Source organism: Pleurodeles waltl, chromosome 7 (genome assembly GCF_031143425.1).
Source record: "Pleurodeles waltl isolate 20211129_DDA chromosome 7, aPleWal1.hap1.20221129, whole genome shotgun sequence".
Classification (NCBI taxonomy): domain Eukaryota; kingdom Metazoa; phylum Chordata; class Amphibia; order Caudata; family Salamandridae; genus Pleurodeles; species Pleurodeles waltl.
The window spans coordinates 653,062,298-653,081,029 of record NC_090446.1 but is presented as its reverse complement, the minus strand read 5'-3'; the positions used below and the strand labels follow the sequence as shown (position 1 = coordinate 653,081,029).

General features: G+C 44.5%; 1 protein-coding gene across 2 annotated transcripts in view; it reads right to left on the bottom strand.

Moving 5' to 3' along the window:
- Nucleotides 1-18,732, bottom strand: part of CPEB4 (cytoplasmic polyadenylation element binding protein 4) — a 281,089-nt gene that overhangs the window by 192,596 nt on the left and 69,761 nt on the right. For both annotated transcript variants that reach the window (XM_069244659.1, XM_069244660.1), the window contains exon 2: nt 3,543-3,624. In XM_069244659.1, coding sequence (XP_069100760.1) covers nt 3,543-3,624 — 82 coding nt within the window. The remainder of the gene's footprint in view (nt 1-3,542; nt 3,625-18,732) is intronic.

Sequence of the window (18,732 nt, the reverse complement as noted above, 5' to 3'; positions counted from 1 at the left end):
CTTTGGGAAAATCTGATGTGTCCACGTTGTGTTTCCCGTCACCGGCATTAGGCCTACTCACGCAAGTGAGGTACCATTTTTATGGAGAGACTTGGTGGAACACACAATAGAAGAACAAGAGTTATTGCCCCTTGTCTTTCTTTACATTTTTCCTTCTAAATGTAAGAGTGTGTGTAAAAAAAAATAAAAGACGTCTGTTTGATAAATGCCTTTTAATTCAAATGCTAGTATGGGGACCCCGGAATTCAGAGATGTGCAAATAACTACTACTTCTCAACACCTTATCCTATGCCCCATTTTGGAAATACAAAGGTTTCCTTGATACCTATTTTTGGCTCTTTATGTTTTACCAAATAAACTGCTGTATACCCAGGATACAATGAAAACCCACTGCGAGGTGCAGCTCATTTATTCGCTCTGGATACCTACGGTTCTTGATAAACCTACAATCCCTATATATCCCTGCAACCAGAAGAGTCCAGCAGACGTAACTGTATGTTGCTTTTGAAAATCTGACCACAGGAAAAAGTTAGAGTAAAACGTGGAGAGAAATGGCTGTTTTTTTTTTTTACCTCAATTAAAAAAATATATATATATGTTAGCTGTTATTTTCTGAAGGAAAACCTGGTAGAATCTACACAAATGACTCCTTCTGAATTCAGGATTATGTCTACTTTTCAGAAATGTTTAGTTGTCCGGGATCCAGCAGTGGTTTCACACCCATTTCTGTCACTAACTGGAAGGAGGCTGACAGCACAAAAAATTTCAAAAATGGAGTATGTCCCAGTAAAATGCCAAAATTGTGTTGAAAAATGTGGTTTTCTGATTCAAGTCTGCCTGTTCCTGAAAGCCGGGAAGATGGTAATTGTAGCAAAGAAAACCCTTTGTTGATGCCGTTTTCATGGAAACAACATGCTTTTTTCTGCAGCCTTTTTTTCCCCGTTTTTTTTTATTTAAAAATAATTTTTTGCTGTATTTTTGGCTAATTTCTTGGCCTCCTCCAGGGAAACCCACAAACTCTGGGTATATCTAGAATCCCTAGGATGTTGGAAAAAAAGGAAGCATATTTGGCGTGGGTAGCTTATGTGGACAAACAGTTATGAGGGCCTAAGCACAAACTGACCCAAATAGCGAAAAAAAATAAAAGGCCTGGCTCCTGAGGGGGAAAGGCCTGGCAGCGAAGGGGGTAAATAAACCTAGAAACCACCCAGACAGGTTTTTTTGCCCTTGTACGCACGTACCATTAGCAATAGTTTCCTTCTACAATTGACTATTTTTTCTTCAAAAACGCATTCACTTCATGTTTTCTCCCTGACTTGCATGTAACCTTATCCTGCTTTCAAGCCACGCCATTCTACTGTACACAGTTCTGTTTTGCTACTTTTACGTACCCATATAACCAGAACACCACCACTCTTTACGGATGGTAATAAGCTTTTACACTCGGAAAGGAAGAAGCCTAACGAACTTTCAGTACTCTGAAGCTTCCAAATCTTAACACATATCGTAATGGGCTGGGAGGTTACGGCTGTAATTGCTATTTAGTGACGTTCTAGCGATTATCAATATTAAAAGACAAGGGGCAGAAAGATAACGATACAATGTAATAGAAATGATAAGAGCCGGACTGCAAGTAAAGTAAAAAAAAAAAAAAAAAAAAATGAAATATGAAATAACGAATGTCTACTTCTTAACTATACGTTAAGGTTTAAGAGGTTCTATTTCTAGCAGGCCTACTTTTGTTCAACTATTTTTCCATCACGCTGGAAGGATTGTTATGGAAATTATACAACAAACCTTCCCTTGTGCCCGTGGGTGTGTCTGTCAACGGAAAGAAGATGGGTAAAAAAACAATCTGCGGAAGTGCGAAAAATGAGGTTCTCCTAACCGTTTCCAGCTTCTCTTCATTTGTCACCCTGCTTCTATCATAGTTTTCATCTAAAGAAAAGGGGCAATCAAACAGTTACAGTGCGTCTTCGTTGTCAAAGAACAATGTCAGCTTGCAACACAAGAAGGTTTTGCTTTCGGAGTCGCAAGCCATAGAAAGGCAACATCTAAAGACACCACTTCATAGACAGGCCCAAAAAAAACGTTGAAAATACAGGGGGTCGTGAGAAGCCTAATTTCTTGTCCATAGCTCAAAGCAATAACAGAGGTTCATAAATAATTTGTAAGTCAGTTAAATGTGCACCATTAGACTGGACGACATTGCCTGCACGTCTGCCTTATCGGATACAACTGATCAACTTACGGGCCTTGGGGCGAGCCAACAGCGGTGAACTCGCTGTGACGAAAAATTGGACGAGACACACTCCCAGATAAACTGAATGTACTCCACACTCGCCTACTCGGCGCAACTGTTATTGTTTGATAATATGGTTGCTTATTTTCAAAGAAAAATTTATGCATTCGCTGTACATGGTTTAAATGTACTGAGCATTTTATAACGTGTTTACTATAGTACTGAAATAAAGAAATAATTGGTTCAAAAATTTCCTCTAAATTTCGCACTATTGTATGAGACCCATCACAAGCTTCAAGAAGACAGAGCAGAGTGTAACAGCGGGGGATGGGCGTTTAATCCCTTGCAATAAACGGCCCCGTCATTTCTCACTTTCATTACTTTTAATGTGACGGAAGAGGAAAGGCAGAAAAAGGGGTATAGGTCATAACGTTTTTGACGAAAAGTGTGTGTGTGCGTGCGTGCCCGCCCGCCCGTCGGTCCAGAATGCAGGAAACATAGTTTGGTGATGCGCTGTAGAGCATCCAGAATACAATTCCCATCAATTTCTAGCGGTCCCTGTTTTTAATCAGACAGCCGCTCAATTTGGTATCACAATACAGTGGCAAGTGTATCTCTGGGCAAGCTGAAGAAGTTTTTTTTTTTAATAGCAAAAGGAAACACCTTGCCAAATGGGAGAAGGAATCTTAAGGGATGCCTACAAGCAGAGTAATGCAATAAGTTAGAGTACTAGTGTCTTAACAAATAGTTCTGCAGAACGAAATGGAAGAAGGTGATCTATCTTATTTAGTTTCATTACTGGGTATTGTGCAGCATTAATTGTAGCAGTAATGAACATAGGATGGCTGCCTAAGACTGTTCCTGTTCTAGAGAGATTGTGTACATGACACCACGAATTCTGAGCGGAGAAGTTAACACAGGCCACTGTACAAGCCAAAAGAAATGTGTTGGGCTGGTGAACTGCTTCACCAACACACTGTCAAAGTGTTTTAATTAACACAATGGTTGTTCCAGTGTCATGGAGCACTTTCCTCCACATACCAAGTGACCACAGATGTACCTGAAAAGCACCCTCAGCTAGTTTCATCTGTATCCTCTCATGCTGTATACTGCTTAGCAGTTAAAAGGTGCAGTTCAAGTGTCCAAACACCGAGCGAAGGGAGAGAAAAGGGGTGGGATGCCCTACGGGGTCAGGTGTACGATTTTCAGGAAAATCCTCTTTCTACCGGATATGTATTATTGTGGACACGTAACAAACTCCGCCAAGCATAATTAAAAGGCATGCAATTATACAAGTTACCTTTAAGCGAATCATTTTCGGCACGCATGATGTCAATTAGAGAACTTTCCAATGAATGCATGTCGAAGGTCCTTGTGCGATCCTGAAAAACAAAAATAGTTGTTAAACGTAAGCTTCTTAAATTTCAAACTTTTCATATGCACAATACGCCCTACCCTGACTGATAAGGTTGAAAAGCTGACAGAGATACAGGAGACTGTGATAGTCATTCTATAACATACACAATGTAGTTTGCAACATATAGGGCAGCAACAATGCCAAAAACAGACGACTCGCATAGGCTAATTCAATGTATGCATTCACGTATGGAGGACTTAACTACAGCGACAGAAAGCAGAAAAAACAATCTATGCCGTTTAAACTATTTCAGATCCAGTGAGGTCACTGTAGAGGTCCCCGTTCATACTTTTAACCAGACAGGTTGGATTTGGAAACAACGTCTAAAGGTCCGGACTGAAAGCCACTCTTTCGGCTTAAGTAAATCACTGTTCTCAGCCTTCTGTAGGAGAGAACAGCCAGATCCACTTTTTTTTTTCCAAGTGAACAAGACTTTCGAAAAAAGGCAAAGCGCATCCTGTAAGAATTAGACGCTGTATTTTAATGGTAATCCTTGAGTTGTTCCGCATTTTTATAAATCATGCATTTTTTTTCTCCATGGTACCCCTTGTTTTTAGGGTCGAGCCTGCATCGCATGCGCTTGCGCATGCGTTTTGCTAAGCGAGACGCTTTAGTAATTAAAAAGGGCTCCGAGCCCTGTCCACGTCACGTCAGTGTCTGCTATTGGCTTGTGGGCTTGCCTGTTTGAATCTGCTTGATTTCTTTAGTGGAAGACATGCATACGTCCAAGCCTTTTCCGATGGATAGCCCTCCTCGAGCGCATCGACCAAGTACAGAAAACATGCGAGGCTCACTGTTTTCTGTCCGGCTCGTGGACTACTTTTTCTCTCTTTTCCCAGCGCGATCTCGCTTGGCAGAAGTCGAGCGCTTTACATAATATCGACCCTGTTACACAGTTAAAAATTGTACTTTTTCCGGTTACGTACATAAATGCACTTTTTGCCGATAGGTTTCATTACCGATTAAAGTGGGGTTAGGAATTTACAATGCTATCAGCTCTAACACGAGCAAACACGAGACCCGCTGCATTGCAAATGCTTGTTTATCATTCTCTCCCTCTGTCATGTACAGGCAGTTGCTTAGTGATGGAGCCTGAAAAAAGCCCACGGGTATAGAAGGATTTCATGGAGTCCCAAGTAGCAGGGGCAATATGCAAAGCGACAATATTGGGAATGACGTCTTCTGGTGAACATCGATGGATCTTTATAGGAAAACACTGTGCAATCAGTGCCGGATTAAACTCTGTGGAGGCCCCTAGGCAGTCGAACGTTCGAGGTCCCCTCGCAAATTATCTCCTAATATGTTTTTAATTTTACCAACCAACAATTTAAATAAACCAATTTTATTACACAAAACTAAACATTACACGTACGTAGGTTTGCACCAATTTTTTTATTTTATTTTTTTACACAAACCGACAGCTGGCAGAGGATGTGCTTTTAACAGACAAACTTATGTGAATTTGAGGATTATGTACTTTAAGATGTTAATGGGTACATTTCATTAATAAAGTATTTTCTCTATGCAGGCTTTAATGTAAAGTTTTTGTTTGAGTCCATTCATTTTTTTCCATCTTTTGGAACAATTTAAGAAAGCTTAATTGTAATTTTCTTTCACGATCAAATCAATATTGTTTTGATCTGTTGTCGTGGGGGCCCTAAAAAGATGTGGGGTTTCCAAGGCCAGTGCCTACTTTGCCTATTTGGTAATCCGGCACTGCATCGGATTACGGTTGTGAGAACATATAGGTGGCCTTTTTTTTAATTTCAATAGGTAAAGAGAAAAAATGAAGGGTTGTACAATTAACAAATGTCTTCTATCACAACTTCTGTTCCCAACGACATGGTGTACTTAGCTATAGCAAAAAGTGTCACTCCGGCAATGTACAGTTCACTTGGAGAAGAAATAGTTAGTCTCCGTGTTCTGCTTTCAGGTTAGAAAGATTGAGATCACGCCTTATTAATAACAGAGTTAATAACTGTTTTTTTATCCTCATACCACAAGCCGTAGGAAGAATGTGTGCGTTAAATTAGCATCATGCCAAGACTACCACACCGCTGCATGACAAATAAAACCATCTGAAAACAGTACATTAAAAGTGGCATTGTTCCTCTTCCCCACAATGTCATCAGCGACATTAATAACACGCACAACGCTGAGGCCGCCTACTAGGTGGGTCTTAGACGTTATCTCGAATAAATTCAGGGCCTTTCTAGAGATGGAGAGAAAACACATTTCAAAGTTCAGTAGCTGAAGAGTTCCAGGATTATGATAGCAAAACTATGAAGGCCTCAGTTACCTACGGAGAAAGGAGAGGAAGGACCCAGTTTTACTCCCAATTTCAGGAAACAGGCAATGGAAATAAATCCTGTGGCTGAAGATATAAGAGTAGACTAGGTTGTTAATACATCTAAAAATAACACAACCTAATTTATATAGTATCCTAAGTGGCAGTCAGGCCTCTGGCCTGGTAAAGTGATCTTTTCTGTCAAGCTCCTCTAATAACTCGACAGAAGCAGTCTGTACCTTGTGAACGGGTCGTACATGGCAGGCTGGAATTCCACCTACATAAGATTTAAAACTCCATGTCAGGCTTGGAATACTGCTTCTGCAATGATAATGTATCGGAGTGGTGGAAGCAGCTGAAACAACTGACCCAACTGGACAGTTACATCAAAGCAATGAAAAAAACATTTAAAAAAACGGAAAAAAAAAAAAAACTGTAGATGAAACACAAAGTCATAGTCAAAACACTTCCTCAGGAAGTATACAGGTTTAAATGGGGCTGACCGTTGATGCCAAAAATGATTAATGTAATTTTTCTGTCTGTTAGTTTGAAGACAGATATCCCACATCTAGGTCTGAACAACCCCCGTCCTCCTCTGCAAAACAGACACTGATGACGTATCTTTAGTTTACAGCTGGTTGTCACTGACCTAAGACTGCTCTGCCACACAATTATCAATAAATATGTGAAACACAAACAATGCAAAGCGGATAGCAAGAAGTGCAGGTGACGAGAGTGGGTCGGCATTAAGGGGCAATACAGTATGGGAAGACTCAGACAGAATAAAAAGAACAATGAGCCAGACAGAGCAAAGTTTCAAAAGGGAACAGAACAGTAGGATGTGGTGCAGTCAAGCATGGACAACCAATGAAACCTCTCCAGAAGTATGGTATTGTTCACTGTGTCGAAACCCAAAATAAATGCACCTGCCCCCACTCCAAATGTCTACAAACCCCAAGACAATGTGTCAAAACTCAATGGCTTTTCCTCGTCCGGGATAAAAGCCTGACTGCAGGGGTGAAAAACAGCTTCTAGCATCTTCATGGTTCTGTACTTATGCAATCACTGTTTCTGGGAACTTTGGACAAGACTGGAAGGGTAGTAGCGAGTCTGACTTTGTCCAGCACCGAGAGATTAGACTGGATTATTTTTTTTTTTTCCCAGCAAGAGGACCGCACTGTTCTTTTCCTTATGGCTGATATGTGACTGCTTGAAGGCAGTCTTTAACAAGGAAGCAGTACATGGAGGCAACACCAGAGCAAAAGCTGAATCAGCAAGCTGAAGTGGGATCAACGGGTCGACCAATGTGGTGTCTGGACTAGGGACCAAGCCCCAGGTCGCAGGCACCGAAGATAGGTGCGGGCCGGATCAGACCGGTCAGGGGCAGAGGCCAGATATTGAATTTCCCTCTTTTCCAAGGGAAACAACCATTGGCTGTTCTTATCAATGGCGGGGTCTCCTGGGCGGTCGTCAGGACAGGTTAAGTAGTTGGCAAGGTTGCCCAGATTAAACATTGCTGCCTGGGCCTCCCTGACTATCGCGGATTCCGCCCTGTGCCTGCTCAAGCACCGGAGTACTTCCCTTTTTTCCCCTGGTGACTGCGGATGCGCCTCCGGCTTCTTTCCAGACCGGTTTTCTTCTATTGGATTAGGCCTCTCTGTTCCCCTGCTCGAAGGCCGCCTCCCGGGGGCTCCGGCTGCGGCGATGGGTGAGAAAACTTTTTCCCTTAATGTTCGGAGGTGCCACCTGTTGCCACGTCGGGAGCCTTTTAGGGAGGCTGCCGGTGCAGGAACAGAGGTGAGGTGGGGAAGATCTGGCTGGGGGGGCTCTAGAGATGATTGGGGAGACATCATTAGCATCCCCGGGGGCAGCACAATGTTTTTCTGTCGGGTCCTGTGAATAAATGAAAGGTGAAGGGGACGCAGTAAAACTCCTGCATGAAAAGAAAATCTGGAAATTGTCACTACTTGTCTCCTAGCCAGAAATAATGCAGTTGAACTCAGTTTTGAGTTACCTTTTGGCATGTCGACGATTAGACTCAGCCATTTCCTCTCTAGGGGTTGGTTAAATATCAAATTCCAACACAGCAGTTGTTTCGAAGATTCCTTTCCAGGACTGGCCCATCTCTGGGCAAGACCATGTTAGGTGTAAAAAAAAAAAAAAAGAAAAAAAAAAAAAAAAAGACTGCATTGAAGGTTTTTCATTTCTTCCACGTGACCATGCGGTTTGGTGTAAACCAGGTTATGCATTCCGTTGCTTGGTAGAAGCTACGGAGTATTTTAGAATGCAGTAGTTTCCGTAGTTAATCAGCCTCTCCTTGACCTGTGGGCAGCAGTGTGTGCCTGTATTATCCAATATGGGATTACCAAACTATATTTTTAAATTGAATGTGCAAGGATTGGCTTGGATTTAACTAGTTCATCGTGTATAAAGAAAGTCAGTTTACCCCCCTTCACCTCAAGTTCCTTAGAGGGCTGCGTTTGTGCCAGTGATCCATAGTGTTGGTTGCTTATGACTTTCCATTGTACACCTAATGAGGCAATTATACATGGAAAGGTCGGTAGTGGTGGTACACCAATCATACCTCCTACATGCATTATGCATACAGTTTGTAGGAGCAGTGCTCTAAACACACGCATGTGTTGGTGCTCACTTGCTTTCAATGCCCTACTACCAACTGGTATATTCAACAAATTAACCCAACAGGTCCACTGTGCACAATCAAATGCAAAAAATATACCTAAGTGCTCTCTAAAGAAGTCCAACGAATTGAGCCCACAATGTAGGGTATGTAGATATTACAGCTGTGCTAATGATCCCTGATTAACAATTGAAGGTGACAAAGTCAGGAAATCCATTTTAAAATAATACACTATGGGGGTCATTTCGACCTCGGCGGTCTTTTGACAAGACCGCCGAGGGACCGTCGTGCTGAAGACCGCCAGTGGTGGCGGTTTTCCGCTCGCGTATTTGTGACTGCTGGCAACCCTCCGTCCTTTTCCGGACGGAGAGCCACCAGCAGCCATACTGGCAGGCGGCGGGGAAGTGGAGGTTGCTCCACCTCCACCGCCACGTCAACAGAACACCGCCCACCGAATCACATTCTGTGATGCGGCGTGGCGGTATTCTGTTGACGGTGTGGTGGCGGCGGAGCAGCCCCCATGGATCCCGTCCCCTCCCGGAGGATCAACGGACCAGGTAAATTGATCGTCCATTAGGGGAGGGGGGTGTGGGGGCGTTGTGTGCGTGCATGGGGGTGTGCGTGTGTGTATGTAGAGGGGGTGTGTGAGTGCGTGTATGCATGCGGGGGTGTTTTGTGTTTAGAAAGGTGTGCGTGGCTGTATGTATGTCTGTATGGGTGTGTGTATGTCTGAATGTGGGTGTGTGCGTATGTTTGTGTGTGGCTGTTGGCATGTATGTTGGTGTGTGTGCGGGTATGTGTGTTGGTCGTGCTTGTCGGATGTGAATGTGTAATGTAATGTTGGGGGGAGGGGGGGGTTCCTGCCACCTTTGGGGCTGGCAGGGATGGTGGGGGTGTAGGGTAAGGACTCGGGGTGGGGGAGACCCCTATCAGTGCCAGGGAAGGAATTCCCTGGCACTGATAGTGCTATCAATGGATTTCATGGCGGTTCCTAACCCCATGAAATCCATGGCGGTCAGCCGGGTCATGAATCCGCCGGCGGTATTGTGACGACCGCCGGGCTGGAGACCCAGGTCTCCAGCCCAGCGGTCATCTCCGCCCTGGCGGTCGGATCGGAGAAGTGGCGGATGACCATGGCGGTAACCGCCATGGTCATAATTCCGTCATTTTTACCGCCAGCATGTTGGCGGTAAGACCGCCGCTTCTCCGCCAACCGCCAGGGTTGTAATGAGGGCCTATTTTGTTAAAGTCTTATTGAACATCAAGTCCGTACCATTTCAGCCTCTTGAAGCTTCAACATCTGTCCATATTTTTTCTTTTAGTGAGTAATTGAAAGAGTAATAATGCTTTATGCTACCTTTTTCCGAATGTATGCCTTATGCACTGGGTGTTCTCAGGCATATGCCTTGCCATTCGGCTTGAGTCTTGGGGCCAATGGACTAGCCTAGCAATTCTGTGTGACCAACTTTGGCAAGATGGCTCCTCACAGTCACCAATTGGTTGACCTCCCCCATATAACGTTCACGTCAGTTTAACAGGAGAATGTGTATTTATTAACTTATTATCACATACTTATGTTTATTATGTTTAACTAATCCTTTTCAAACACGTAGCCCTTGGGAATACCATTGGCAGGTAGGGGCAGCTGTAGCGGATTTAAAAAAAAACATTAAGCAAATGAATTAATAGTTTTTAATATTTGGTTATGATTAATATTCACGTTCCACCAATGGCTAGACAGCTTGGGGGCCAGTTTGGCAGGCGAAGCACAAGTGGCTTTCTTACTGACCACTGAACCAATATTGTCACGCAGAATGGCGGAGGTATTTCACCAGACTTTGCTAAATTAGAGTAGCCTGATTGCAGCCAAACCAGAGTCCCTCTCCCAGCAAACCACTATGCCATAGACCATTTAAAGCAAAAGATAGTGTCAACAGACTCTAGGTGTGTTGAAAAGAATCTTATAATGAGGAGTTTAGTCTCTTACCACATTCAGTCTTTAAGGTGCCAACTACATTTCCAGATTTCAGCCTTAAGATATTTGGCAATAAAAGAAGGTTGAGGTTCACAGCTAAATGTCCCTTGAGGCTCCCCAACAGTGTAGGAAGGAGAAAGGAAGAGATGTCGGCTTATTATGGACCTCCTTCGCGGATGACCGAGAGAGTCTCCGTTAGCTTCTGTCTTGTAGAAGGCTCTCAGTCATGTACTTATTTAACACTCCCTGGCTCGTCCTGAGCGAGGGCACAGTGACTCTGGAGTGCAGTGTCCAGTGTTCGATAAATAATGGACTACTACCTACATTTACAACCTTATGCCGATTTGCCTAAAAGAATGTTGAGGTTCACAGGTAAATGTCCCATGATGCCCCCCAAGAACATAGGAAGGAGAAAGGTAGCGATTCTAGCTCCTTATGGATCTCCTTAATGAATGACCAGTAGAGTGCCAAGCAGCTTCTGTCTTGAAGAAGGCTCTTAAGAATTTACCTATTTAACACTCCTTGGCTCAGCCTGAGTGAGCGCATAAACACTCAGGAATGGTATTGCCAGTGGAATATTATACATTTTAGAAGTGTGGACATATGTATGGATATATGTGTGTGTGTGTGTGTGTGTGTGTGTGTATATATATATATATATATATATATAAATAAATGTGTGTGTGTTATAACGGGCACTCTTTAGAAGAAGATCTGTATTAACGAGGGATTACTGCACTGTTCATTCTGCACTAGGTCATGTCAGAGCCCTTGCTTAACTTCCTTAAAGGCATTATAAAAATAAAAAAAAGCTTGCTTCTCCAGCACCCACTTTTTCAGGAAAGATGAGGACTGAATGTCTTAACAGGCTGGGTAGGGCATTGCACAGATCCCCCTTAGTGTTAATGGTGGGACAGTTAGACAGATGACGCAGGAATGTTCTTCTGGTTGACCAAGAGCCTAATCGTGTCTTGCATCATTGGCAACCAGACCTTGGGGTGAACAAAAGGATAGGACCATGGCCTTGAAACAAACCACTGTTCAATCCTCAGTTCAAACTGTAGTCAGTTTATGCCAAAGCATGGGTACAACTTTCAAGGAGTTCTGAGAGAACCCTTATTAGTAAGAGGTGCGTCTATTTTCAAGGGAAGTTCATTGACTATGGTCAGGAGCATAGAGCTGTCAATACTAGAACCATTGCAATTGCTGAAAGGGGGTGGGGGCCTTTGAGGAAGGTTCTCAGCAGCCTTCAAGGGCCATAGTAGGATCATACGCTCCTCCCAACTCACTGTGGACCTCCTTTTTAATAGGCGGAAGATCTAGCATTCAAATTGCCACCTAGTGTATTTGTTATGATGACCTTACTTGCCTCAGATTGAAAGAGTGCATGGCCACTTCAGGTGGGAGTACTCAACAGGCACACAAAAGGCGTCTCTTACATATATTGCAGGCATATATAAGTCCATGGTACATCAGGAGGGCAGCTGAGGAAACTAGAAAGGGCGATCAGTTAGCCTTAGAATTCTGCTACTGACCACATCAGGACAAGTGCGCATGTCAATTTGAACATACGCTTGACAGTTTTTGGTAGGCTGGCCTATACACCAGTGAGCTGCATATGGGTGGCGTGAGCGCTACTATTTGCTCCTGGGCCACTCCTTGATGATATCTGGTCCAGAATCATTGTTAAGACTCACTAAGTTCACCCTTCGTTAGGCGGGAGAGAAGGTCATTCCCTAATTCCCGCGAGAGCGGAGCTTCATCCTGTGGCAGGAATGGGGAGTGGTAAAGAGCCTGAGTCAGAAGGGCCTTATGCTACTTTCATGATGTAACTGCAAAATGACTCGCACTGCTTTTATATCACTAATGCTATTTATTTTATCTCCTTTCAAATCTGATCATTAGGTCACATGGCTACAGCCAGTGCTTGGATTCTTGTTCACGCCTCTAGATGGCATTTGAAGTCAACTTCGGCAGCTACAGCCTCGGGCTGTCATCACCATACGCATGGGTGGCAATTGTTTTTTAGCAATTCTTAGGGGATATTCCTGATGCGTGAACTAAGGAGTATACTAACTCTGTTATTTCATGGTCTCAGGCTGTCCTTGGGAGTTGTTTCTAGGTGGCGCCTTGCAGCAGGCTAGAATAGATGGTCTAGCCATTTGATGGCGGCACATTTGTCCTTGCACAGGGATGTGGTTCATTGGTTAGCCTGGGGGCTACAAGTCTGGTATAAAGCCCGTGGATGGCATCAGCTACATGGCAGTTCATGCAGAACTAAGTAACAGAATTTGGGGGGATCCCTAGTTTGTCGGAAAACCACCAAGGCCTGAGGCAGAGGAGGAGTCATGTTTGGCCACTAAAAAACAGGTAGACAACATTGGCATCAAGAATATGTGAATATGTTTAGGCGAATTCAGGATGGAATTGGATTTTTAAGCATTTAGCTCAATCCGGGGCAGGGGTACTGCGGCCACTACTGGAAGGCTGGGGACACCTGCTACTGCGATTGTCCATAGCCAGCTGGGATACTCCATTACTAGGCCCTGGGGATACAGGGGATGGTGGGCTGGTATAGGAACCAAGGTATGGCCTGGTTGGCCAAGGACCACCTCTAAATGGGTGCCAGGAGGAATCCCTGTATTGGGTAGCTCTGGCTTGGTTGTTTGGGGGTACAGCTGTTACGCTGGCCCAAGCTCCCTCTGTCTTGAGGGGGCAAGACAGTTCGCCTTTTAAAAGACAACTTATGGAGGGACCAGCAGGGTGTTGCCCTGGGTCCAAGCCAATTTACGTCAATTAAATCGGTCAGCACCACAAGGGCCTGAGGGGTGGTCAATCACGACTCCTTAACTTGATATGAAAATTCATGTATTCGTGTATTAGCTACAGAGTATTTGCTAGAAGATTTTATGTATTAGATATGCCCATGCAAAAACTATGCTGTACTATAGTTATTGTGGTATTTATATGGAGAACAAAATATTTGTTGTGTTTATGAATTGTAATAAATACTGCCGGAGAATGTTATATTCTCTAACGCAAGAAAATTTGCTTGCATTGGGTCATTCCTGTATAATTTGCCATATGAAGGGTGAGTAATTGTATGATTGGTTGGGGTACGACCGGTCTCCCTGTGGTCCCCCACCTGAGTAAGCTAAGTATACTTTTCAAAGCAGGAACTGTGGCATGACGAAGAGAGAAAAAGCCAGAGGGAATGGAAAGTATTGTATAACCTAGTTTATATCAAGCAGGGGAGGAAGTTCAAAACTGCTGCCTTATTTTATCTATATTTTTGTTTAAAAGAAAAACAATTTGCCACACGTTAACCGGAATGGGAAGCCCACAAAAACAATTAAATGCGGCTGGCACAGACTGAATTGATTTCTTTGAGTTTTCAATCGTGTTTGCCCCGAACCTGCTTCAATAACAGATTATTTTTTTTACCAAATAGACGTAAAATGCTTGACTTGAGGCCACAGATGTTTTTTGCAATATTTATTTTTCCACTTTAGACGGAACACTGGGCAATGTGGAGGTGTCCCCTAGACTTCATAGGAGTAGCACAATCCATCAGGATATTGCACATGGAACTTATTTGGTTAATCAGAAGGATCTCCAAAGATATGTGTTGTGACAAAGAATGTCTATACAGGGAAATGTTGACCATTTTCTAATAAGGAAATTAGTGTTGACTCAAAGGCAAGATGGACAATACAGCTGAAATAACATTCAGACCAAATAACTCATATGACAAGTGCATAGTTGGTAAAAAGTGGGTTGAAGGCGAGCACCTCAGTATAGTTAGTATCAGTAACATTTGGTTGAACACCATATTAAACACTGAGGAATATAAAAAAAAAAGGTGGTGAAAAGTGGAGTTGTACCAAGCCAAAAGTTAAAATCACATGGCAGAGGTATGGAAGTATATTTGGTAGGTAAGCAATTGCGCCTATTTAGCTTTGACATTATCCATGTTACAAGTAGGACAGCAGAGCTGCAGTACTTGAATGTGAGCCCAACGCTAGCCATTAAAAGTCATAACCATTAAGTAAATCAGGAATGAGAGAGGACAGATATCCATGTTTTTAGAGATAATCTCACCACCACAATACTTCAATTAGAGCATAGCCTTAAGCACACTGTAGCATCAAGGAGGGTTAACATGTAACAAATAACATTGCAACCATAAGTAAACTAGGATCAGCAATGCAAACATTAAGTTTATTTGTAACTATGAGGTCTTAGGTCACTTCCGTGTAGAACAGTGGTTTCTGTATTAATTAGGCAGAATTTTACCAAATAGTAACTAGCACGAAAGAATATCAGATCGGGGCTTCACAATCGCTGAATGGACTCTAGCTCCCCACTATGTTCACTGCACCTTTTCTGATGCAATCCAAGTGCTCTGAAGTAACTCCAAAGATACAATATATAGGTGAGATGAAAGGCATCGAAGGTTGACAACTACTAGGTCAGTCTATTGCTGATTTGTTTATTGGGGTATTTGTTTTTGAGATATCTGAGCTGAAATGGCCTTTGCGCATTGCCTGAGTAAAGCAGGGTCCCAGACGACAGTCTCAGGTGCACCAGAACTCTACCTTGTCAGAATATGGCAAGCCATGTTTCCAGACTTCTGTTGTAGGAGGTTGTGGGGAAAAGGTCCTGGTAATGTTAGATCTAGGTGGGGCAAAGGGGTGTGCAACTCTGCGTGTAGCCTAGTAGTGGTCTGCTAAGGTAGCCCTATGGCTTCAGTGATAACGAAGGAGCCTCAAACCCGCTCAAACGAGTTTACATGTTGTGTGCTTGTGCCTGGCTATCATCTGGAGTTCTATTCTCCGTTCCTTGGGTTTCCTCCAATGCCATAGGATGCAGAGGTTTGCCACGGAAAGGGACGTTGTCACCCATCAGTGTTCATGAGGTGTTAGTGCTGGAAATAGAATGGCAAGTTGAGGGGAGACGGAAACTGGAAAGGAGCATTGATGATGGAGCAGGGACCATGTGTTCACACAGTAGTTTCCAAGACGTGGGCATGCCGAGAGTGTGTGGAACAAGTCACAGAGATCCGGGTCTCATCTCCAGCATGGGTTATGGGGTAGCAACTTGGCCCAGTGGAGCTTCTACAGCGACAAGTACCACTTCTGCAGAGCTTTGAATTAAAGGATCTTAAGTCTGGATTCCTGGAGGGCTCAGTCATGTCCGGCCAGCAAAGATGCCTGCTCGCCAGAGGCTTGGGCTCTGCTGTGAGTCCTCTTCCAAGACAATTGTGTCGCAGAACTTGACGGCCCAGAATGGGAGATTTTAATAAGGACCTGTATAGGCCTAACACCACTCCCCAGTAATGTCCCAGGGTGTGTAGTTATTGGAGGAAAGGTGATTTGGGGAATTCTGTTGATACCAGACCAAGGGTAACCCAGAGGCAATATGCCAGTGGGTGGTAACATCAAAGCCCCATGGGTCAGAGACTGAATTCAATTCTGAATGCCAGTAAAGTCTTAAGTAGATTACCACTGTACATTTGGTCCATGGAGTGCAACCCACATGCTATCCAGGACTCCCATAGAACAGCTGGCCCTAAACCTGCAGGGCCGAATTAAACCATATTGGTGCCTTCAGGTGCAGGAACGGGGGCACACCCAGCAATCTTTGTGCTTTCTCCCATGCAGCAGCAGTCGCCAGGACTGGATTAGAGGATATTGCCCTGTGGAAGAAGGACAAATACAGTGGCGGGGGGTACCGACTAGGAGATGTTCTAGACATGTACACATTGGGTTGTCCAGTTGTGGGCCCAGGAGGGCTGAGACTTGGGAGAGTTGGAATCCTAGGTAGTAGGAGTTTTCAAGTGGGACAATCGCAATCCACCTGCCTCTGCATCCTGCCAGAGATGGGTTGCCCAAAGCCTAGGATTACCCCTGCTCCAGATGTAGGCATGGATATCTGCATCTATGTTCCCAAGCAAGGTCAGCAGTATTCGTAAGGGTAGCATTCCAAACAAGTAACTTAAAACAAGGGGCCTCTGTCACCTTAACAGTCTGTACTCTACCACGTAGGGAGAGAGGCAGGTGGGGACCACTTCTGAAAATCCAGTTTCACGCAATCCACCAGTGAGAGCAAGTTGTACTCTACCATATGAGTGAGGCCTCTGTTGATCTTGCGTCCCAGGTAGCGGAGCCCAGTCGGGACCCATTATATGGGATAACCATAGATGCAGCCTTCGGTGGTTGCACGTGACACAGGCAGGGCTTCACTCTTCATTTAAATAATTTTACACCGCCAAAGGTGGGAGAAGTCATCGATGAACAACATGATGACTTCTAACGAGATTCAAGGGCGGGACAGGTGAAGTAAACTGTCATACTCATAGACGAGTGTCTTAACTTCTCCAACAGCTGTAGGGATACCTAGCACTCCTGGTGAGCGTTGGATTGCTACCACCAGGGGCTCCAGAGCAATAAGGAATTAGAGGGGGAAAGAAGGCACCTCTGATGGGTGCGCCGTTCAACTGGGAATGGTCTCATAAAAGTCCCCTACAAGAGTCTTCAGGGTGTTAGTAAAGGCGGACCTTACAGATGAAGTCTGCTCCCAAGCCCTTGTGGGGCATTACATGAACAAGATATTGCCATTCGACACAATCAAATGCCTTCTCGGCATCCAGGGAAATCGATAAGAATTCGGACAGGTCGTCCTTTGTTTGCCACAACAGATGGGACAACAGCAGGAGATGATCTTGGGAGCTACAGCCCAGGAAAAAGCCCACCTGGGATTAATGGATCAGGGGATGGAATTGACTTGCCCAAGCGAGCGACCAGCACCTTGGCCATACGCTTTGTCGACATAGAGCAGCGATATTGGGCGGTTGCGGCACAATCTAGGGGATCCTTACACAGCTTGAGAAGAAGGGTGATAGTGGCTATGTTGGAGAGAACCCCAAGCATACCTGTCTCTTCAGCCTCCTGGAAAGCCACTGTCAGGTTGGGTAACAGAATTTATTTTCCCACCTTCTAATATTCACCCCGCCCTCCCCTGGGGATTTGCAAGTTGGAAGGGCAGTTATAGCAACAGCTACTTCGTCCTCTGTGAAAGCTCCTGATCATAAATTGCAGCCCTTGTCAGACAGCAGTGGTAGGTGAGGGGGCAAATAAGGCATCCAGTTCTATAATGGCCCCTTGTTCCATGGTATAGAGGGAGGCATAGAAGAAAGAGACATGTTGGGGGGGGGGGGGGGGGGGGGGGGCAATTTCATACAGGTGAATAAGTGATGATCCAGCTTGATCCCATATCGCTGGTAGTTGCGAATCTTTTTGGTTAAGCTGAAAAGCCAAGAGCCTACCTGCCTTTTCTCTATTGGCGTATTGCTGCCACTGCACTTTGACCAGCACCTTCTCTGTGACTTTCGTGAAATAGGAGCTCAGTTGTACTTGGCAAATTCAAGGAGAGACTGTCTGGGGGATGTCCTGTATTGTGCTGTGAGGGCCATATCTTTCTTTCCAGGAGGACTCTGTCAGTGCAGTCCTCATGATTTGCAGCCGCAGTTTCGGCCCTCATGTACCCTCAGTGTTTCACTGCAAGCCGCCAACAGCATTCCAAGGGAGGGCACAAGCCCCTCGTTGTCAGAAAAGTTGGACCGCAATACAGTTTTCCCCACAAGTTGCCTCATAGGCAAAGGCTTTCATGAACCAGCATCGGGGTGGTGGGGTGCAGCGCTTCTGATGTCAAACCTGAGAGAGTCCAGGATGTCGCAGGCGACGTGTGGTAGGAGCTGGCCGTGGAGCATGAAGTAATCGATCTGGGACGAGTCTGTGTGGGCAGGAGAGGAATGTATATTCTCAGTCCCTTGGGTGTAGTAGACGTCACACATCCACCAATGCATGATAGTTCAGTATCCCACCTATTGTGATGATCTTCCCTGCCTGACCTGTCCTGGATGGGGTCTGGTGCCAGGTTCAAAGTTGCGACCCTACAAAAGATCTATTAAAAACTGCTGACCGTCCTTGAACATCCTCTCATTTAGTTTCTCTGCATGTGTATCAATTTATGTTTACACACCACATACATACGCCCCCAATCTAGTGAGATATTTATTCTGTGTTGTTTTGGTAGGTAAACAAACCACTAAAATCTCTCTCTCTCTATGTGTGTGTGTGTGCGCATTTGGTGTGTGTGTATATATATA